Source organism: Plecotus auritus, assembly GCF_963455305.1.
Source record: "Plecotus auritus genome assembly, chromosome: 7".
NCBI lineage: Eukaryota > Metazoa > Chordata > Mammalia > Chiroptera > Vespertilionidae > Plecotus > Plecotus auritus.
The window spans coordinates 2597501-2620885 of NC_137774.1; the positions used below are offsets into that span (position 1 = coordinate 2597501).

The window sequence follows — 23385 nt, forward strand, 5'->3', positions numbered from 1 at the left end:
AGGGGCCGCCACCCACATGACAGCAGCCCTCCCGCGTCCTGGCTGTCTCCCCTGCACCACAGGGGCCTCATCTCAGAGCTGCCGCCCCAGGAGCTAGGTCCCAGGGTCCAGCATGGGAAGCAGGGCCACGGCCTCCAAGGCCACCCCGGGGAGGCCTGGCTGAGCGAGGCCGCCGGGAAGGCACAGACGTGCCATCCTGCCAGCTCAGGGTGCCCCCAGGGAGGATGCCGCTGGAGCCGGGCTGGGTCAGTGAGGAAAGAAGAGGCCCCCTCGGGCCGGGCTGGAGGGCGGCCTGCAGAGCAAGCGGCTCAGGAGGCACGGGCAGGGCCGTCCGCTGTCCACAGGAGGGGCGGCCAGACCGAGCTCTGGACCCAGGAGACAATGACCGACAGCAGGACTCCCAGGGGCCAAGGCTACTCGGTCACCGCCCAGGGCCACACCCGGCCAGGCCACTCTCTCCAGGAACTCTCAGGGACTGGTCTGTCCGGCCAACGGAGAGGCCACTGAGGCGCCACGGGCACCCCAACCTGTGAGTCGGGGGGGCTCCAAGATGTGTGACCTCAGGGCACCTCTCCACCCCCAGGAAACAGGAGGGAAGAACAGCAGCGGCCGCCCCACCTGCCAGTCCCCCACCTGCCAGTCCGATGGACAGGAGGTCCCGGCTGGAATGTGTGCCCCGGGCGCCCCAGCCCGAGCACCCTTCTCGGGGTTCTTGACACAGGACAAGCCCATCGGCTAACCCAGTGGTCAGCAAACCGCGGCTCGTGAGCCACAGGCGGCTCTTTGGCCCCTTGAGTGTGGCTCTTCCACAAAATACCACGGCCTGGGCGAGTCTATTTGGAAGAAGTGGCGTTAGAAGAAGTTTAAAAAATTTGGCTCTCCAAAGAAATTTCAATCGTTGTCCTGTTGCTATTTGGCTCTGCGGACTCATGAGTTTGCCGACCACTGGGCTCACCCACAGCGCCAGGCTCCGTGACCTGAACTCGCTGACGTTCCCCGCTTCACCTCTGAGGCCAACCCCTGAACACCTGCGCCCCAGATGTGCTCGGGGGGCCAGCCCCACCGGAAGGCTGGGCTCCCGGGGCCCAGGAAGGGGGTTTGGGACCGAGGCACTTCCAGACAGTTGGAGGCAGGAAGCAGTTTGGGGGCATCGCCACAAAAGCCCCAGCGACCGAGAACAAGAACACCCCTATCTGTGTTTTCCGACAGTAAACATCTGCGGACAAAAAGAATGGCTCTGTATCACGCATTTCCATCAACCTCCCCGTCTGGTCAGAAGTCCTCAGGCCCCGAAGCTCTGATTAGAAACATGCACGTTTGTGGAAAATTCCACGCACGCCGAGCTGCATTGCCGTTTCTGGTCGCCACACCCGCGGCCGATGCCTTCCCACATGAGGACCTGGACTCCACAGGTCCCTGCCTCCGCTGGCCCAGAGGAACCGGGAGGAGACGGACTGTCGGGGGCCCGCTGCCCCCCATTCCAGGGACAGGCTCTGAGGACCGACCTAGGCTTCCTGCCTCTCGCCGTCCCGAAGCAGCGTCCACTGTCCCCCACACTTTCCCGTCCCCTCGAACCCCCCTGCCCTGCGATCATCGAGGGCGGAGCCTGGCTGCTGGGCTGCCCCAGGCGCCCGGGCGTCAGTCCCCCTAAGCCCAGCACTGAGCCAGGGCCTGCTGCTCGGGGCTCAGTAATGCTCCAGGCGCCACTCCGGGCGCCTCCTCGCAGCCAGCCTCCCAACGCCTCGAAGGGACGGCTCTATAAACGGGGAACGGAGCCCCGGAGCGGGGAGGCAGGGCCAGAGCTGGAACCCAGGCGGCCTGCCCCCAAATGCGGCCCTTCACCCGACGGTCATCCGGCAACACCTGGAGAAGGGGAGCTGGTGTCACCCTCCTTTCACAGATGGGCAAACGGAGGCACCAGTGGCCCATCAGCCGCGGGGCCAGGAGGCAAACCCAGTGGATCTTGGGGCTCATGGACCGTAGCACCTGGGGGCTCCACGCCGGGGTCCCCCAGCTCCTCCTGGCCTCACGGATGATGCGACGGGCGGTGTCAGAGGGACCGAGCGACTTCTGGACTCAGACCTGAAACCTGAGATTCCTGAAACCCAACCCGTCTGGACCACTCTGTCCCCTGCAAGACCCGCCATCACCGCCCCCAAGGGGGTGCCACCTGCGGGGCTGGGGCTCCGGACTCAACCCCCCCAGAACATTCATCACAAGTGTCGCAGAGGGACAGCGTCCCGCGGACATCGCCTCGCCCAGCCCACCTCTGCGGACAGTGCTGGGCGCGGGGCAGAGACTGCGGAGGCTGGCCCCTCCCCACCCCCTCCCCACGCCACCGCCTCTGAACCATCGGAGGGATTTTAAGTAGCTCTCCGGATGCTTCTCTAGAAAAAGGATATAAAATATGAGGAAAAAAACCTCACATGGAACATTTTTTCCGTTTTTAACGTATGAGAAGGCTCCCACGAAGGCATCGGGCTCAGATGGTTTCCCTGGTGAAACGTTTTAACCCAGAGATGACCGTGCGGCTGCGAACCGCGTTCCAGAACAGAGGGGGACGAGAAACGCACCGAGGGATTCCCGCACAGCCCGCGCCGCACTGACACCGACCTGAGGGAAACGGTGCCCGCGCCCCGCCGGCCGCAGACCCGGCCCGCCTGCGCCCATTCGTGCCCCAGACCTCGGACCCCCGTCTCGCTGCGCAAGCCCAAGTGCATCCCAGCAGGTTGGCTCCAGGGCACAGAAACGAAACCGTGACCGCACCCGGTGAAAACCGGGGCGGAATTCCTTCTCTGCGACTTCGGAACGCAGAGGCCTCTGCGCAGAACGGGATCCCGAAAGCCAAGAGGAAAGAACCCGCTGGACGGCCCGGGGGTTTCAAAACCCTGTGTGGGCCCTGGCCGGTGTGGCTCAGTGGATAGAGCGTCAGCCTGTGGACCGAAGGGTCCCAGGTTCGATTCTGGAAAAGGGCACGGGCCCGGGTTGCGGGCTCGATCCCTGGTGGGGGGTGTGCCGGAGGCAGCCGATCCGTGATTCTCTCTCATCACGGATGTTTCTCTCTCAGATTTTAAAACAACAACGATAAGGAAAGGATTAACAACCCAACTGGGGACGAGATAAGCGGTTACAGGGAGGTTAAAGGCACCTCCCTCCCTGAACGGCACAGAGTCGGCACAGCCGAGACCTCCCTGCGTCTCAGCCTCGGCTGTTTGGGCTAAAAACTGGTGTATCGCTTTAGAGGCCCAACACGGCTCAACATAGTTTTTTAAACGTGTACTTCCTGATTTTAGAGAGAGAAGTAGGGACAGAGAGAGAGAGAAACTTCCGTTTGTGGTTCCACTTATTTCCACACTCACTGACTGCTTCTTGAACGGCGTCCCTGACCGGGGATCGAACCCACAACCTTGGATGATCGGGACGACGCTCTAACCCACTGAGCCACCCGGCCAGGGCCAGGGCTCCGCATTTTGAGGTGCACACACCCTCGGTGCAGGAAGTCCACTCTGCAGGTCGATCCGACACTCACCCGTGCACAGACAGACAAGGAGAGGCCTCGTGGGAGCCCCGTGTACCAACTGCGGAAAGCAGGGGATCGGTGGGGCCGCGGGGCGGCCGGGGACGCGGCTGTCGGAGGAACGGGGGGCGAGCAGACGCCGCAGTGATGGGAAATGGAAAAACACAGCCAGTGCAGAGGTCTGAGTCCATCTGTGCTCGCCAAAAGCCTCTGTATTTACACAGACCTCCGTGCACATGACTCAGGGGCTGGCCACGCCTGCACAACCAGGACACAGCGCCGGGCCGTGAGCGCGGCCGCCCCGGGAACAGGGGCGCAGGAGAGACGGGTTTCCTGCCAGATCCCCTGGGCCTTTGCCTTTTCTCCCTGACGATGGCCATGCGCTGCTTTTGCGAATTGAAGGCCGCGGGGAAGCGGAGCTGGGGACACAGAGCGGGGAGCCCTTCGGCGCGGGCCAGGCTGCTGGGCCGGAGGGATGACGCCCGCACGGCGACGAGAAAGTGGCCCCGGCATCAGGGACCGGGCCTGTGCAGGGCAGGGGAGGGGTCTGGGACCATTTCCCCCAACAAGTGGGCAAGGCGTCCCAGCTGGGGCCGGCTCCCACACTGTCCACTTCGCAGTCGGAACCTCCGTGGGTCATTTCGGAAGGAGGCAGAGAACGAGGTGACCTCCAGGGCCACTTGCGGAAGTCCTGAGTCCTCCTGGCCTCACGGAACTACATTGGACTCCCAGGCCAGGGATTCCCAAAGCGGGTTCCCTAGAACCCCGGGTGCCACAGAAGTTGCCCCATAACAGCAGTGGGAGAGGGGAGGGGAGGGCCCCCTTCCTCAGAGCATGTCCACTTTTCTCCCCTCGTCCGCTCAGAGAATGGACGCTCGGACCTACAACCCAGAGCTCCAGGTGCTCCTGGGACACCAGGGGGGGCAACCATGACCGCCCCCCAAGACAGCCCAGGTCAGGGAAAGCCCAATCGGAGACAGCACGGGAGAGGGAGGGGCGCCACACACAGCCACGCGCAGCCACGCCAGCATCCCCCAGGCCGACGGTTGGATCCCAGGGTCTGAGCGGGGCTGCCCACAACTCAGGGCGCAGGGTGGGTCTGGGCGCAACCCCCTGGTGCTGAATGTGCCCTCTGTCCACAGGGCACAGAGCGGGGCTGTCTGGCCCGGCGCACCCCCGGACAGCGGCCCCATTGTGCCGACCCGCTTCCCAGCAGCTGCCCTGGGCCTGGCCGGCTGTGGGCGCAGACACAGCAGCTCTTGTAGCAGCTGCTCCGGCTTCCGGGGATGAGCCTCGCGGGCGGCCTCGCCCAGTGCCATGTGTCGGGGCCGGGCAGGGTGGTCAGAGCCGCAGAGCCGAGACCCGCCTCCGGGCCCGCCCTCCTGCCCAGCCCTCTGCCGCAGCTGTGCCCGCTCTATGTCAGGCATGCGGCAGCTGCTGGGGCTGCGTTCCCCGATTGCCCCACCGTCCTCACCCCGGGGCTGGGCGTGGCCGGCGACGGGAGGTGGGTCTTGCTGTCCCTACTTGCTGTCCCTACTCTGCCCCATCTGGAAGGCCGCACCTGGGCCTGGCCACTCCTCCAGCAGGTCCTCCTGTCTCCTGTCTCCTGTCCCCTGTCCCTCCACAGGTGGGGGCGTTCTGCTTCCAACTCAGGTGTGAGGGCCTCAGGGGCAGCTCAGAGAAGGGTCTGCCTTTCCCACAACAAAGAATGTTTCTAGGTGGGTTTATTATTATTTTTTAAACATATTTTTATTGATGTCAGACAGGAAGGGAGGGGGGGAGAGAGAGAGAGAGACATCAATGATGACAGAGAATCATCCATCGGCTGCCTCCTGCACGCCCCACACTGGGGATGGTGCCCGCAACCTGGGCATGGGCCCTCAAACTGTGACCTCCTGGTTCATAGGTCGAGGCTAAGCCCCTGAGCCACGCCAGCCGGACATTTCCGGTAGTTTTAGTCGGAGAGAAACCCTATGGAGACACTCGCTCGGTTTGCCGCACCCCAATCTCATGCTCTGTCACGCGTGACCCCTGGCACACCATGGAATGGACACCTGGAAAGCTCAGGCCACCTGGGGCCAGCAGACTCAACCCCTCCCCCACTTGATGGGTAGAGAAACTGAGCCGGGGGCGGGTGGGGAAATCGAAGTCCCTTAAGATAAAGCCAGGACACGCCCAGGAACTCAGCTGGGTTCCAGATGGGATGCCCACTCACCACCGGGCCCTGTCACCAGGCCTCCCCCAGGGCCGCCTGTGAGCACCCAGCAGCAGCAAAGAGCCAGACGGTGAGTGAGTGGCAGTGCCCGCCTTATAAGGCAGCCTCGGGAAACTTGGCTGATGTCAGCGCGGAGCCCGGGGGGGGGGGGGGGCGGGGGGGATGGACTCCCAGGCGAGGCAGAGTCAGCAGCCGCCCCACAGACAGGATTCCGGGTTCCGCAGCCCAGCCCCACCCAGAGCCACCCCGGCAGAGGCAGGGGGAGAGCAGGACCTGGAGGGGAGGCGAGGCCACTCCTACCCGGAGGCCGAGAGCGGAGATGACCGAGGGATGACGAGGAAGGTGCCAGGTGCAGGGACGGACAGCAGCCTCAGAAAGCAAGAACCCAGGTGCCGGAGGGGAGCGGGTCAGGTCTGTGGGTTCTCATTTGACCAGAAAGCATCTGCTGGCGAGGGTGACAACGGCCTTCTCCTCTCGCTCCTCCAACATTCCTCTGCTGAGCACCTGCCCCGTCCAAGTCACTTACCCAGCACCTCACAGGGTTCTTAAACACAACAAACCAACAAACAAGGACAAAATCCCCACCCTCAGGGAACCTGCAACCCTCTGGGGGCACGGAGGGAATTCTGAAGAATATAGAGCAAACATTAAGAGTTGAGCCCTGGCCGGTGTGGCTCAGTGGATAGAGCGTCGGCCTGCGGACTGAAGGGTCCCGGGTTCGATTCCGGTCAAGGGCATACACCTTGGTTGCGGGCACATCCCCAGTGGGAGGTGTGCGGGAGGCAGCTCATCGATTTTCCTCTCCCACCGATGTTTCTAACTCTCTATCCCTCTCCCTTCCTCTCTGTAAAAAAATCAATAAGACCTATTTTTTTAAAAAAATAATTTAGTTATTGGTAAATTTTCGTTTCTTTCTAATTTCTGTACTTTCTGAATTTTAAAGAAAAGGTACTATGCTAAACCACTTTCTACGTTAAAAATTCTGGCAGAGGAAAGAGGGCTCCCATACAAATAATTTACATCCCAAGCCAAACGTGAGATATTCCACACGAGAAAGATGCAAAAAGGCCTGGGAGTCAGAGCAAGTGAGGCTACTTCCAGCTCACGGGAGGGCTTCCTGGAAGAGGTGGCCTTGAGCGGGGCTTTGAAGGATGCATAGGAGTTCAAAGAGCAGTGATGTGAAGGAGCCAGGCTGGAGGTCCGAAGGTCAGAGCAGATCAGCTGTGAGGAAAGGAGGCCTGTGGGAGGCCAGGGAAGGACCGGGCGGGAGGAGCTGTGGAGCGGGGAGGCGGCAGCTGGACAAGAGGAAGACTGGGGCCTCCTGGTGCTTACCACAGGCTGTGTGCGTACACTGACTGTACAGAAATAGGAGGCAGAGTAAACCTACCCCATATACACCTCAGCTCAGGCTCTTTGCCTGGTCTGTATTGTGAAAGGGGAGACATTGAGGAAAAAAAAAAAAAAAAAGGGCGGGGAGACTGGGCTGCAGAGGCCCCGGGGTGAGTGGGCCGCAGAAGGCTCCGAGGGGGCAAAGATTTCATCGGCGCCGTGTTTAGGGAGGTCAATCTGGGAGCGACTCAGCTGGGGTCCCAGGAGACTGTCCAGCACCAAAGCCAGCTGGAAGGCTTCCTGGAGGCGGAGGCAGAGGGCCGAGCGTCTGATCAGAGGGTGCAGAGCTCCCTCCCGCCCTCCCTGATCCTTGGCCCCTGCGGTGCCAGCTGGGCCTCAGGTGTAAGGGGCAGTGTGCCACGAAGGGCGGTCAGAGCAGGACCGGGGGTGGGAGGCCTCCTGCAGCTCTCCGCCCAGCCCCCAACGGAAGGGCGGAAGGGACGGGAGTGCCCGGCCGCAGGAGAGATGGACAGGACGTGGGGCCGATGCACCGGGCAGGATGTGCATGTGGGAGAACAGGGAGGACCAGGACCAGAGGAGGGGAGAGGAAGAGGCGGTCGGAGCAGGGGCTGGGTGGGAACGCAGACCTGGGCCCCCAGAAGCTACGGCAACGGATTCCGGGAATGCCCTCCCCCAGGGAAGCCCTGCCCTCCGAGCAGACGCCCAGGACCTCTGGCCTCACGTCCAGGGCCGCGCAGGGCCCACATTCCCGGCCCTCGGTGGGCCTCGCCCCGTCCTGGCCCTGGCTCCTTCCAGGCCCGAGGGCGGCTCACTCAGAACCTACTGGAAGAGGATCGATCCTCCTAAAGTGAGTCAGCCCAGCCCCTCCCCCACAGAGCATCTTCCCCTCCCAGCGGCCATCCAGCCCTCCCCCACCCCCAGTCCAGTGCGCATGTCCAGCCCAAAGGGTCTCTGCAGGTGAGCACTGGCTCAGAGAGGCCCCCGCCCCCACCCCCCCGCAGCCGGGAAGACGTGGGGTCGGGGCACGGGCACACCTGTGAGTTCACACGCGTGTACGCACACAACCGGCACAGGCACGCCAGGTGATGGCTCCTGCAAGGGGAGCTGGACACCCCCTCCGGGGGCCGCTCCGGGGCAGCGGGTCTGGGAGGCTGCCCAACGCGTTCACTCCCACTCGGAAATCCACATTGGTTTCCACGGAGAAATGCCACGGTTCTCTCGCTTCAGGCTAATGCTTTTCTCTCCCCTCCTTTGCCTGGCGAATCCCAGGGGGTCCAAACCTTAGGGGGCGGGGCCATGCTCCTGGGACGCCGCCCCCACACTGCTCCTGGTCCCACTACCCCCCACCCCGCCCCGTTCTCTCCTGGGGTCCCACTGCTCAGCCACAGCCGGCCTGACCGTCCCTGCACACCCTGAGGCTGTGCCCCGCCCGCCCGCTGACCTAGGGCCCGGCCACCCGAGCAGACACCCCCTGGCCTGTCCCCCCAGAGCCGGGACATCTCCTTGCACATCCAGCGCCAGCTGTCACCACGACCTGGCCGGCCTGGGACGGCCGCCTCCCGGCCACATCCTGTCTGACCGGGCTGAGTGTGAACACCGCACCCCCCTGGAGGGGGACGTATCCGGCACCAGAGGCCCTGGACCAACCGAAGCTCACCGCGGATACGAGGAAATGGCCTCCCGGACACGCCCCAAACACTGGCCGGGGCTCTGTCCTCACAGCACACCAGGGTCAAGTTTAGGGAGATGGACATGGGAGCAGAGCAGACCCACACAGTCAGCGGCTCAGAGTGGCCGGCGCCGCAGGCAGGTCCCTCAGCCCCTCAGCCCCTGCCCCACCTGCTCAAACGTTCGCTTGCAGGGAACACAGCGGCTCACCCCACACCCCACTCGGTCGCCAGCCAAGGGCCCTCCGGTCCCCGAGTCCACTGGCCACTGGCAAAGTCTCACTCAACCAGGAAAAGCCAGAGGAAGCGAAGGCAGGGCCTGGGAGAGAGGCGTGCGCCCATGGTCACCGCACACCGCCAAGCCCCGCGGAGCAGCAGCAGCCGCTGTCCATCAAAGACGAGGGACACCCCCCCCCCCCCCGGAACACCTTCCTTAAACAGGAAGGAACCGCGACACCTGCTCCGGCACAGGCAGACCGTGAGGACACGATGCTCAGGGACAGCCAGACACCCATGGACAAGCGCTGTGTGACCCACTCCTATTCGGGACCTAAAGCAGCCAAACGCACAGCCGGGGAGTGGAGTGGGGGCCTGGGGGTGGGCGTGACTGTGCGACTGGGGGGTGGGGGGGTGGAGGGGTGGAGAAAGTTCTGGAGATGGTGGTGGAGTGGGGGGCCTGGGGGGTGGGTGTGACTGTGCGACTGGGGGGTGGGGGGGTGGAGGAAGTTCTGGAGATGGTGGTGGGGACGGCTGCACAACGATGTGAATGTGCCTAAGGCCACTGAGCTGTGCACTGAACGCGGTTAAAAGGGTAAATGTTACGTTATGTGTATTACAACCACAATTAAAAATAGTCATTTCAAAAAGGTAAATCAAAAACCCAGAACGTCCTGTCTGTCCAACGCACAGAATACCTACTGAACATTCACGGGTCCAGAGTCGGGCAATCAGACCTGACCCAGCAGTCATGCAGCTCACAGCGGGGATCCCCTGGGACAGCCCCCCCGGAAGCTCCCCGAGCGAGCCCGAGTCTGGGGTTGGGTCCTCTGAGGACAGTATCCAAGCCCCTTGCTTCCCTCCCCGTCCCTCCTTCAGAACATCACCCCCAAACGCAGCTGCGGGCAGGTATCATGGAGACCCCTGGCCCGGGGGCCCCTCCCCAGCAGCCCAGAGGGGCTGAGGGTGCAGAGATGAGGTTTCTTGTGTTCTCCTGGGCGAGGAGGGCGAAAACCTCCAATGCAAAACCTCAGGGCGGGCAGGACCCCCCCCCCCCGTACCCCCCAGCTCCTACCCCGGGACCTTGGCCTCTGTCAGGCACCCCCAGGGCCGCCTGCTGTTCCTGCCCTGGGCCCCGTGACCTCGGAACGGGAGAGCCGTCCTCGAGGCACAAACGCCCCTGCCTCTCATTTCCAGGCTCCGGGCTCCAGCCCCGCGTCCCGGCTCACACAGCAGCAGGTGGACGGCACGGTCCATGCTGGCCGTCAAGGGGTTCTTTCCGAAGCCCAGCTCAGTGCAACCTGCTGCATCTGGCCCATCCGCCCTGGACAGGCTGCTCCCTGAGCCCGCGGCCGCTGGCCCCTGTGTGTTCTAGGTCCCCACGGAAGCACCCCCCCCCCCCCCCCGCCCTCGCATTCATCTTCTTTCTCCAAGACTCTGTCCGTCGCAAAGCCAGCTCCCGCCCCCAACGATCACCACCCCTGGCAACACCTGGCGACACCAGGCCCCTGGCTACTCACCTTCCTGGCTCCTGGGTGGGGCCTCGGCCGAGGGAGGCAGGGGCTTGGGCTCCAGCCTGCTCTGCAGCTGAGACAGCGGCGTGGGCTCTGAATTCTCCAGGGACGGGACGGGGGCGGCGGGCACCTCGGCCGACTTGGGCACCTGGATCTCCACCCTCCTGGGGGCGGGGTCGGCCGTGGGGGCGGTGGACACCTCAGAGACCTTGGAGGCGGGGGTCTCCCCTCTGCGGTGGGCTGGCTCCTGGGGTTTCACGATGGTGATCTCCGTCCTCCGGGGCGTGGGCTCCGGCGTCTTGTGGCCCAGCGCCTCGGCCCGCTTCAGCCCGAACCGCGAGGGCCCGGGGGCGCCGGCGTTCTCCACCTGCTTGGACGAGATGTCAATGGAGATCTCGGTGCGCCGGGACATGGGCTCGGACTTGGGCCCCGACAGCTCGACCCTTCGCAGGGCGGCCTTGGGGGAGCGCTGGCTTAGGGCGTCGACATGGCGGGCTGGCGGCTCGGCGTTCTTCGCCCCCAGGTCCTGGAACTTCTGGGTGGAGCTGGCCACAGTGGCCCGGAGCAGGGGGGTCTGGACCCTCCGGGGTGGGGTGGAGTTGGGCGTGTCGACCTCCTCGACCTCGAAAGATCTTTTCAAGGCTGAAAGACAGAGAGCAGGGCAGGATGAGTGGAGGCTCGGGAACCCCGGAACATCCTGCGTGCGGTGAGCGGGCACCTCTCAGAAGGGGGAGGGGACAGCCCCCCCCTACCAGGAGACTCAGAGAGGGAGGGGACAGCCCCCCCCTACCAGGAGACTCAGAGAGGGAGGGGACAGCCCCCCTCTACCAGGAGACTCAGAGGCACAGCGATCATGGTGGAGAGAGAAAAGGCTGGAGCCTGGACGGTGCCGGCCTCGCTGTCCCGCCACGACCACGTGTGGACCAGCCACGTCTCCTACGGGGATGCCTGGCTCCGGGGAGCCTTTGACTTCTTCCTCCCCGCGGCCTTCCTTTCTCCTTGCATGCTCCCAACACAACACCATCAGCAAACACGCCATCACCACCCCCACCCCCCCGCAGCAGCCAGGGACACATCCCCAGGAACGGCAGCACCGTGACCCTCAGAACCACGTGAAAACGACCCCGTCACACAAACAGCGGCGCGAGGAGCCGACACTGAGCATCGCACGGAGGCGAGACTGGCTCGCCGTGCACCTCGCCCTGAGCCCTGGAGACAACCCTCCGCGGCAAACAGAGCCGTTGTCCCCGGTACAGATGGGGAAACCGAGGCCGGGTTAGGCCACGTTCCTGCTAAAGAGTCAGCAGCTCGCCTCGGCCGGTGTGGCTCAGCAGATAGAGCGTCAGCCTGCGGACTGACGAGTCCCGGGTTCAATTCCCAATCAGGGCACATGCCTGGGTTGTGGGCTCGATCCCCCGTGGGGGGGCGTGCAGGAGGCAGCCGATCCATGATTCTCTCTCATCATGGATGTTTCTCTCTCTCTATCTCTCCCTTCCTCTCTGAAATCAATAAAAATACATATTTTTTAAAAAAAGAGTGGACAGCTAGAAAGATATGAGCTGGGTGAGGCCGTGAGGGCTTGGAGGAAATACGTGTGAGAGGTGACACCCCAAATTAGGTACTGAAGACAACAGACCCCTACGGGACAGGGAAGACCGGGCGCAGTAACCCTGGGTGAAGGAGCCTTAGGGCCTGAAGACAAACATCCTTTTGAGAGGTAAGGGAGGGAGAGGCCTACTTAGGGCCACGCCAGCCGAGAGGTGTAAGTCCCCCCTCACAGCCCCCCACTGAGCGGGGCACTTGGTTTGGTTTGGGGGCCAGTCGCCCGCTCAGACCACATCTGAGGGGGTCCTTTTCTGCAAATACAATCTCGCCTGCCTTTGCCCCTTGTCTCGTTTGACTTCGTTCCCAAAGGAAGACTAGAGCCAAGGACGCAGGGTCCTGTCTCCGGCCAGAGGCCACCCCCCCCCCCCCCCGCCGCCGGCCACCGCTGACCTCCCCTGCAGCAGGGACGGGGGTGGAGGGGGCGCTGACCCAGAGGCGTGTCTGCCTGGCTCCAAGGCCCACGGTTCTAAGCACGTGGTCGTTCAGTTTCTGGTGGAATCATGCAGAACCCCGGCGTGGTCTGGCCCCCTCTGCCCCGACTCTCTGTCCTCACCCTCCCCTGCACCTGCCTCCTCCTGCCCTGCGTGCCCCAGCCAGACCTGGGCCCCGGGGGGTGGGGTGGGGGTGGGGGGGGGACTGACTCCCACACGCCCCCACCTCTCTGCTCCCGCCCTCCCCCCAGGCGGTGGGGGGGGGGCCTAAGAAGCCGCCACGCCCGCAGTCAGAGGAGACCAGCTGCTCCTGGTTATGAAGACCAGGCGGGCCCACGTCCAGGACACTCACCACCTCCTTCCCGCCGGCCAGGTCCCCCCAGCCCTCTCCTCGCTCGCCTCGCCGCTCCCACCCCAGCCCAGGATTTCAGGGGCTCCACCACTCCCTACCTCCCACCTGTGCTGGCCCCAGGCCCCGCCCGCTCTCCAGGGCCACTCTTAGCAACCCTCCCTCCCTTCCCTCCACATTCCAGCCAGGAGACCCGGGCCCGGCTGGGGGGCAGGCAGGCAGGTGGCCGGGGAGGGTGTGATCCCAACGCCGGAGTGGGGGGCCACGCAGGACCCCGTCCCCGATACCTGCCCCCCGAATCCCCGTCCCCCGGCCACAGCGCTCCCGGGAGGCCCTCTCCGAGCCCTGGGCACACCTCCTTCTTGGCAGACACAGGGCACAGAACCCTGGGTGGCAAAGCTCAGCCACCCGAGGCCCGGCAGGGACTGCAAAGTTCTCGGAGGGGGAGCTGTGCGGATCAGGGGGTGATGTTATAGGAGCCCCAGGAAACTAAGGCAAGGGCCATGAGAAGGATGAACCCCCTGGGCTACAACTTCAGTGGGGGGGGAGGGGCTCAGGCAGGGCCCTAGGGTGGCAGAGGGTGGGCTGAGGGGCAGGGGGCAGCGGAGGCTGCCTCGGAGGCAGCAGGGCAGACAGGAGAGGCGCCGGTGGTGACCATCCAACAACTTTCACAGCGGTCGGTGTGAGTGCCATCGGCACGTGAGCACCGTGTGTGCGTGCGTGCGTGTGCGCGTGTGTGTGCGTGTCACCCCCCCCCCACAGTGGCCAAGACGGCACGGCGCTTCCCCACGTCCATCACCCCACGGCCAGTACGTGCCCCTCCGCCCAGAGCTTCTCCTGGTGGCACCTGGTGCCCCAGGCGGGAAGGCGGGAAGGGGGAACCCTGCTCCCCACACCAGCAGCTCTCGGGCTACAGCTGGAGCCAACACCCCAACCCCACCTGGTGGGCCAGCTCCGGGGTGTGGGGTGCAGAGTGGGGGTGCCCACGGCTGCCGCCCTCCCCGTCTCGCTCCCACTCAGGGACCACCTGGCACTGGATCCCCGTCTCGGGGCCCCTGGGGGCTCCGCGGAGGAGGGGATGGCTGAGACGGCGGGTTGGGGTGGAAGGCTGGGAACGGGGGACGATGCGGGTGGGAAAGTGGGGGCGGGGCCCTCAGAAAGCAACACACAGCCCCGAGGGGAGGCTGCGGCTGAGCCTGGCAGGGAAGTGGGAACGCTGAGCCGCCGGCCAGGGGGGCGGGCGCTTGTGTAACGACAGGCACGTCCATATAAAGGAAGGGAGGCTGGAGGGCGAGGAGCAGCACCCACAGCTCAACCCCCCCTCCCCCCGCCCCTCTCTCCGCGCCCCACGGCCACACAGCCTCAAGACCACGCCGGGGCCAGGCCCTCCGCCCGGCTCCAGTCCAGGGCCCGGGGTGGCCGTGGCCGGCTGAGGGGGCGTGGGCATGGGCAGTGTCACACAGCCCGTCCCGGCCCTCCGACCCGATGTAGGCCAGCGGCGCACCCCCCGGCACGGTCTCCCGGAGGGTCCCTGGCAGAGGAGGACCCAGCTGACCCGTTTCCACGCGGTCCCGGGGGATGAGCCACGGGAGCCAGCGATGTCCCCGAGGGTCCCCAGGAGGTCTCTCCACCCAGGGGACCCCCCACACACTGATTCTGGTGACGGCCTTTGGCGTTGGGTGTTGGGAGGAGCGGCTTTCTCTCCGTCTCTGGTGTCCTGGCTGGAAGAAAGGGGTCTCCCAGGGGCCGTTCTGCTCCCCACACTCCCACGGGGAGGCCGGCCCGGTCCCTGGCCCTGGCCGCCGGGCTCTGGAGAGCAGCAGATCTGACAAGCCTGCCCGGGCCAAGAACACACACGGGCCCGCCTCCCTCCCAGGCCGCAGGCAGCCTTCCCCGCCAGCAACGCGTTCAGTCATTAAAGAGCACGCACTTGGGGCGCGGGTGCCGGTGATCCGTGGTCTCCCCACGCGGACAGGACCTCGGCACTGGGCGGGGAGCCCCGAGCAGCTGCGGGCAACAGCTGGCCTCGGGATCCCAGACCTCGTCTTACTCCCCAGATTCCTTACGTGACTTTCTCCCTGGAAAAGCTCTCCAGCAGCCTGGCAAGTGAGGACACAGGCGGACCCCACCCCAGCCCCCCCACCCCCAGCCCTCCCGGCCCAGCCGCACGGTCAGGTCCTTCCGGAACCTGCAGTGCTGCCTGAGGACAGTGGCCCCCAACACGGTCTGTCCGAGTCCAAGTTCTGGAACCGGGGAAGCGGCCTTGTCTGGGAACAGGGGCTCTGCAGGGGTCATTAAGAAGGGGTCTGGAGATGAGACTGCCCTGGGTGGGCCCGACACCCAAAGGCAGGTGTCCTCGGAGAGACAGCAAAGGAGAGACACACCCGGGGGAGGCCACGTGGAGACGGAGCAGAGACCCCAGTGATGCGCCCACCACCCAAGGAAGCAGAGAGGCCTCGCTCGGAGCCTCCAGCAGGAGCCAGCCCTGCCACACCTTGATTTATTATTATTATTTTTTTAAAATATATTTTATTGATATTTCACAGAGAGGAAGGGAGAGGGAGAGAGAGTTAGAAACATCGATGAGAGAGAAACATCCATCAGCTGCCTCCTGCACGCCTCCCACTGGGGATGTGCCCGCAACCAAGGTACATGCCCTTGACCGGAATCGAACCCGGGACCCTTCAGTCCGCAGGCCGACGCTCTATCCACTGAGCCAAACCAGTTTTGGCTATTATTATTTTTTAATATATGTTTTTATTGATTTCAAAGAAAGGAAGGGAGAGGGAGGGAGAGAGAGAGAGAGAAACATCAACGATGAGAATCATGGATCGGCTACCTGCGGCACGCCCCACACCAGGGATCGAGCCCGCTACCCAGGCCCGTGCCCTGACCGGGAATCGAACCCTGACCTCCTGGTTCCTAGGTCAACGCTCAAGCACGGAGCCCGCCGGCCGGGCCACACCCCTTGAATGCGACGCCTGGCTGCTGGGCCTGAGACACTGCATCTCTCCGGTGGGAAGCCCCGGTGGTGGCACTTCGCGACGCCAGCCCCGGAGAGTCACTGCGCCGACAGGACACAGAAGGGGGGCCGGTCTGCACTCCACCGCTTGGCCTTCTGTGGATGTGGCGCCACGGCTGCCCCCCTCCCCCGCTGGGACAGGGGCCCACGCACGCAGCCCCATGGGACGGGACGGCTCAGCCCACTCCTGCTGTCGCCTGTCATTGGTCAGGGCGCCCATTTCCATTCCCAGGAGTGTCCCAACTGGGGCAGTAAGTTATGGGCCACCTACCAGCAGCGGGTTAACCCCTGGAGTTGCCCGACCTCCCCCCCCCCCCCGCCGCCACCCCAAGAGAAGCCGCCTCAGTGAGACCCGTGGGCGTGGCGACTTCGCTTCAAGAAGTCTCTCTGTGCAAGGCCGCGTCCCTGGGTGGGGCCTCTTCTGGGAAAGCCCCCACAGAGGGTACCCCCTGGGCACGGCCTTCCGGGTGCTTGTCCCTGCCCCTGCCCCTGCCCGGGTTCTGGCAGCGCCGGGGTCATTCCAGGCACCCTGTAAACGTCGCCCCAAGATGCTGCCCTTCCTTGTGTTTTGACTGAATGGAAGTGACGGGGCATGAGCGCATCTGGAAGCACGTGTCTGCTCCAGTCTTGTCGCAGAAGGTGCAGCATAGAGAGGTGGGGGGGGGGGGCGGCAGAGAGAGAGAGAGAGAGGCACAGAGAGAGAGGCAGAGAGAGAGAGAGGAAGAGAGAGAGAGGGGCAGAGAGGCAGAGAGAGAGAGAGGCAGAGAGAGAGGGGGGCAGAGAGAGAGGGGGGCAGAGAGAGAGAAGCAGAGAGAGAGGGGGACAGAGAGAGAGAAGCAGAGAGAGAGGGGCAGAGAGAGAGAGAGGCAGAGAGAGGGGCAGAGAGGCAGAGAGAGAGAGAGAGAGAGGCAGAGAGAGGTAGAGAGAGAGGGGCAGAGAGAGAGAGAGGCAGAGAGAGAGTGGGGCAGAGAGAGAGAAGCAGAGAGAGAGGGGCAGAGAGAGAGGGGGGCAGAGAAAGAGGGGGGCAGAGAGAGAGAAGCAGAGAGAGAGGGGGGCAGAGAGAGAGATGCGGGTTAGATAAGAGGAGGGCTTCCTGAGCCGGGCAGGGTGGCAGGCAGGCGGCGGGGAGGAGGCCTGGCTGCAGCCAGGCTGCAGGAGAGTGGGCGGGGGGGGGGGTGAACTTTCAGGCCTCCGTGGGTCAAAGGTCCCCTGATATATGGCAGCCCCTGGGAGGTGACTGACCACAAATTGCAGACCCAGCTCCCAGAGTCTCAAAAGTTAGGGAGCTTCTCCCCCCACCAGAGGGTCCCCACTGACCCCCCCGAGCCTCCTTCCACCTCTTCCCTCCCCTGTCCCCTGCTCCCTGAAACACGCCTCTTCCCGGATGGCCAGGCCCTGCAAGAGCTGCTCCCTGAGAGTCCCGCCCCCAGACCATGGAGAGGGGTCATCGGACCCTGCAGACAAGCCTCTGCGCATGGCTGTCGGCCCGAGCTGCCTGCGGCCCAAGACCGAGCTGCCTGCGGCCCAAGACCGAGCTGCGTGCAGACCAGGACTGACCAGTGCGGGCCAGGAGCAACCGGTGCGGGCCAGGACCGACCAGTGCAGACCAGGACTGACCAGTGCGGGCCAGGACCGACCAGTGCGGGTCAGGACCGACCAGTGCGGGCCAGGACAACCAGAGACCCTCAGGGATGGACGGCCAGGCCCCCGTGTGGCTGGCAGCTGTTCCCAGCCCCGCAGCCGCGCACATGGGTCATGGCCACTCCCAACGGCCCGAGATGCAGAACCACCCCCTCCCCCCCCCCCCGCCCCCCGCCCCAGTGAGAATGGCTAAAGCACAGGAAAATGTAAAAGAAACCAACGCCAGGGGCCATTGGGCCCAGGTGGGGCCCTCCATCCCTCACAGCCTGCCAAGGGACCGCGGGCTCTGTGTTGTGGCCCGGGGGTGGCAGCAGGTGGGCGCTGCCCAGGCCAATATGAGCAGCGGCCTAATTACAGGGGACAGTGACCCCGGGAGCAGAGGTCAGGCCCCGGCCAGGCCCCACTCAGAGCAGCACCCAGGAGTCCAGCTGCGCCGAGGCCTCCAGAGGAATGGAGGGGCGGGGGGGAGGGAGGGGGGAGCAGGGGCGGGTTCCCCACAGTGGGGCCCAAGGCGGCCACGCTGGGCTGGACGAGGGAGGAGCCTCGGTGACCCCACGCCCTGCAGAACCCTGGTGCCTTCCGGGTTCGCCTGCTGGCCCTGAGGGTCTGGGCCTGCTGTGTCCTCAAGGCAGGAGGGGTTTGGCAAAGAAGCGGGCGAGCAGACTGATGGGGGGCGGGGCGGGGGGGGGAGGCCTCCAGGGCAGGTCGCGGGTGGCCCTTCGGGCTGGGGTGCACCGACACCCATCTCCAGGACCACGTCCCCACAGGCAACCCCCAACTCTGCTCCTGGCCGTGGGAGGAGGCAAAAGTGCAAGCTGTGGCCAGGGAGCTCCTGCCAGAGCCCCTGGGAGACCCCACACCCCCCTGCCCAGCGCCTCCACGCAGCCCGGAACCTCGGACCCGCCTGCCAGCCACACCGGCCGGCCCTGGCTGCCACCTCCACCTCCCACCCTGAGAAGCCCCGCGGCAGCCAGGCCCTTCCCGCCACCAGCTGCAGGGGACACGGGGCAGGGAGGCCCCAGGCCTCACCCACCCGGAAACTGTCCACGGTCCCCACCCCCACCCACCCAGCCGGCAGGGCCCTCCGTGGGACGTGCTGGGGCAGGAGAGAGCCCGCAGGAAACGAAACTGCAGGCGGGAGTCATCCTTTCCTTCACTGAAAATGGGCCTTTCCCCGCTGTCCCCAGCACCGTGCGGGAGTGGGCGGGTAGGAAGCGCTGCAGACAGCCAGGGCAGCTGGGGTGGGGCACCGAGTTGTCACAAGCGCCATCCGCGCCCCGCCCAGGCCAGGCACATGACCCTGCGGCCTCAGTTTCCTGGAAAAGTCCAGGAAGGGCTGAACTGCAAGGCCCCTCCCAGCTCGGACACAGCATGACCCCGAGAAGGCCCTTCTGCGGTCGGCCACCGGCTCCGAGGTGCCCTCATGGGGCCTGAACAGCCAGGCCCGGCAATTCCAACGCCCCGCAAGGCCGCAGGGGCCTGGCCAGGGTGGACGGGGCGGCCGCCCCCCCCTCCTCTCCCCGCCCCTCCCGGCAGAGGTCAGGGCCCTCAGCTCTGGCCACATTCCTCTGCGGCCAAAAATGCAGCCGCCAGCAGTGCCTGCTCTCCACTCAGCACCCCAGGCCGGAGCTGGGGAAGCCACAGGGGCCCGGAGTCTCAAACCGGGGTGGGGGGCTGGGCTGGGCTGAGCTCTTTCATTTTGACGACAATGAACTTTTTCTATTTTTATTTTTACTTTTGTTAATCCTCACCCCAGGAAATCTTCCCATTGGTTTTTGAGAGAGAGTGGAAGGGAGGGGGAGAGGCAGAGAGAGAGGAAACATCGATGTGAGAGAGACACGTGGATTGGCTGCCTCCTGCAAACGCCCAGACCAGGGCCCGGGTATCGAGCCTGCAACCGAGGTTCATACCCTTGCCCGGAATCGAACCCGGGACCCTTCGTTCCGCAAGCCAAAGCTCCTTCCACCGAGCCCAACCGGCCAGGGCTCGACGATGAACTTTTAAAAATAATTACACCTGCTCTTTCCCCGACTATAAAAACAACCTGTGTGCGATGGAGAAAAGCTGCGAAACGCAGAGAAAGCTACGGGAGGGACGTGAGCCCAGGACCGGACCCCACCGGCTGGCTGTACCTGGCAAACGCCCTCCAGCCCCTCCAGCCCCTGCCCTGTATGTTTACATCCGGCTCCGGTTCTGGCAGCCGTAGCACCAGCAGCTCACACCTCCCCACACCAGCACTCGCCCCTAAATTCCCTGGGGCTCGAACCTGCAGCTTCCAGACCTTTCTCAGCTCTGCCATCAGAACCACTGCTGCAGCTCAGACCAAAGTAGATGCTGGTCCCCACCCCCCGGAGATTCTGGGTGGGCCGGGCACCCCAGGGCGTGTCTGAGGAGCAGTGTGTGAAGCCCTGCCCCCCACCTGGGGGCTCACAAGCCTTGTCCCCACCCCACCCCTGAGAATCCTGTAAGAAAGAAACCCTAGCGCTGCCCTTGCCACCAGGAGCCCCAGCGCAGCCCCCACCGCTCCGGGGGCAGCTCCCCGGGCAGGCACACACGGAGGGCACACTGGGCAATGCTAGGGGCGGAGGCCCAGGTGACGAGGGGGCGTGTCGGTCACAAGGCCCCCAAACCTGCCCAGGGCCCACCCTGGGTTTACCTTGGGCAGAGAAAAGCCCATGTACCTTCGAGGGCCTCCATGGGAAATAAGGTTGACCTCACCTGCCACAGGAAATGGGGCAGGACAGAGGTGGGCCCTGGGCATCCAGGAGCCGGCCAGGCCTCCCCCCCCCTCCCCCGCCAGCCACAGATGGACTGTCTGGGTCCCACAAACTCCTATGCTGAATCCTAACCACCCCATGTGATGGTGTCCGGAGGTGGGGCCTTGGGGAGGTGGTTAGGGGAGGGTGGGGCCCTCAGGAATGGATTAGTGCCCTTCTACCCTGTGAGGACAGCGAGGAGACACCGTGTATGAGCCAGGAAATGCCTCACCAAGTGCCCATCTACCGGCACCTGGATCCTGGACTTGCAGCCTCCAGACCCGAGAAACGCATGTCCAGTCTGCGGTACCTTTCACAGCAGCCCGGGCGGACGAGGGCGGGCCCTCTGCTATCCACCGAACAGTGCCTGCTTCACTGACTCCCTAGTCGACGCAGTGAGCGCTCACCACACGCCGGCCTGCTCTGAGGGCGTCTGTGGCATTAGCTCCTCGGTTGCCATGACCACCTGAAGATTTACCTTCATCCCCATTTTACGGGTGGGAACCAGAGGCAGAGAGGCTACAGCAGCCGTGGGCAAACTACGGCCCGAGGAGCCGAAAGAGCGGAGGGTTCTCTTGCTCTCCCCTCCGCTCCTTCACCAGCAGCAGTGTTAACATGGCAACGTCGGGAAACACGGCCGAAGCTCCTTCTTCTGAGTGGGTGGATTTATATCCGGATTTATATCCCCCATTCAGTAGAAGGAACAACCTCTCCATCTTCCAGAGGCTCCTTGGAATGCCCGCGGACGCGTCCCCCGACATCACCCTGGGAATGCGCAGACACGTTATCGTGGTGATGTAGGGAGACACGCCCCTGGAGAGCACAGTATCAGAGCATTAGCTAAAAAGGAGACCAACAACACTGTTCCCACTGAAGTGGATGTTTTAAAGACCAAAAACCTTTCAACCCAGTCTACATTGCCATCTACATCTACGTCCCGGGCATAATTTGGAAGTTGCACTAAAGAAAATGTTTAATTTACTGTTTACACATTTTGTTCTTTTCTATTTGTTTTAGTTTTAAATTATTTTATTATATTTAAGTTTAATTTGAAAGGCTTTTGTACCTTTCCTTTGTTAGGCAATTTTATTTTGCCTTTGCCATCTTCAATATAAGGTATGTTATTGTGCTATGATTCCTCCATTTTTTGAAGTTTCAAATTATAATAATTAGTGTTTACATTCTTCTTGTTAAAATGTTTGAAATGAATAAAACCATTGAAATAAAAAAAAAAAGACCGTACCCTTTTATGTAATGATGTTTACTTAGAATTTATATTAGTTCACACAAACACTCCATCCATGCTTTTGTTCCGGCCCTCCGGTCCAGTTTAAGAACCCATTGTGGCCCTCGAGTCAAAAAGTTTGCCCACCCCTGGGCTACGGGTTCACCCAGCGTGACAACATGGGCAAGGGCGAAGCCGCTGGGAGCCAGCACACTGGACCATTGCCCCCGTCTGCTTCCAACTCCCCCACCCCACCCCACCCCACCCCAGGGCCCCTAAAAGCTAAGCTCTGAAGGCAGAGAGCACCAGCTGAGCCCTGTGCACGCCCCCCTCCAAGCCCACGCCCCCCTGAAAGCTGGGCTCTGTCATCGAGCTGGAGAGCATCGAGGCTGGGACGGGAGCAGAGGCAGCCCCCACAGACCCAGGCTCTGGACCACCAGCTGTCCCCCCCCCCCCCCCAACTCACTCAGGACAAGTTAGACCGAGTCTGGCATCGTGGCCGGCAGGGTGAACCCGCGTTCGTTGGCAGCAGAGGGCCAGGGGGAGGTCTGGGCAGTAGGGAGTGACGGAAGATGCGGGCATGGGGGCAGGAGGACCCGAGTCGGCCTTCCAGTGTGGCCCGGAGGACCCGGTGCCCAGCCCAGGGCCTGGCAGGTCACAGATAGTAGGTGCTCAATAAAGGCCATGGTTATGAAAGGTAATGGGGACCAGCTGGGTCAGAGGAAGTGCCTGTGAGCAAAGGGGGAACAGCTGGAAGGGCCTGGACCGGGGTCAGAGAAAAAGAATGCGGGGGGAGGCGGGGAGGCCAGAGCCTGACAGCTGGCTCAGGGCAGCTGTGTGCTGAGCCTGGCTTCATCATTTAAATATTAGGAGAGATGTAAATATCGGAGCCCCCCCACCGCCCCCCTGCCACCGGCCTCACTGGGGCTGCAGCCAGAGCAGACGCAGGATCCCCTCCCTCGCCGGAGTCCCCATCCCTCCATCTGCCCCAGCGCGGGTGCTTCCCAAGCCAGGACTTGGGTGGGGGCGGCAACCAGGGACCCAGCTCCGCCTCCCTCCTCTTCCCTGCGCGGGGCCTGCGAAGGTACAAGCAATGACCACCTTCCCCATCGCACCCCTGGGCCCAGGCCTGCCACGGATTTCCTCAGCAGTTTAGCACAAAGGCACAGCTGCTGCCGAAACCGGTTTGGCTCAGTGGATAGAGCGTCGGCCTGCGGACTGAAGGGTCCCGGGTTCGATTCCGGTCAAGGGCATGTACCTGGGTTGCGGGCACATCCCCAGTGGGGGGTGTGCAGGAGGCAGCTGATCGATGTTTCTCTCTCATCGATGTTTCTAGCTCTCTATCCCTCTCCTTTCCTCTCTGTAAAATATCAATAAAATATATTTAAAAGAAAAAAAAAAAAAAGGCACAGCTGCTCTCTCTGACGCTTGCTGACGGAGGCCAGAGCGAAGGCGAGACTCGCCGAGCCTGCAACACCCTGGCTAAGGTAACACGCCGGGCGCCCACCTGCGCAATCCATCACCCCAGTCCCTCCCAGGAGGCCAGGTGGAGGCTGGAGTCTCCTCAGGCCCCTCACGGATGCACAATGCAGCCCTCTCCCCACCTCCGTCTCAGTGCCCCAGGCCCTGTCAGCAGCATCACCTGCCTGAAGACCCTGCCGGCTAAACTCCTGCCCAGGCCTCTGCTGAGGTGCCCCTTCCTCCAGGAAGCCCTCCTGAACTGACCCGCTCCTGGGCTCACGCCTGGCCCTCAGAACCCAGCACAGAGCCGGCCGTCGGCTGGCGCCCGCAGACAGCTGGTGAGTCAACAAATGAGCGAGCGCGCGACACTGCTCTCGCACCCAGGACAGCGGGGCCAGCAGGGACACCCACACCCG

At 63.7% G+C, this 23385-nt stretch overlaps 1 protein-coding gene across 1 annotated transcript in view; it reads right to left on the reverse strand.

The window, feature by feature from the left end:
* Positions 1-23385, reverse strand: part of SEPTIN9 (septin 9) — a 79359-nt gene that overhangs the window by 49505 nt on the left and 6469 nt on the right. Inside the window, exon 2 of the mRNA XM_080677727.1 lies at positions 10486-11121. Coding sequence (XP_080533853.1) covers positions 10486-11121 — 636 coding nt within the window. The remainder of the gene's footprint in view (positions 1-10485; positions 11122-23385) is intronic.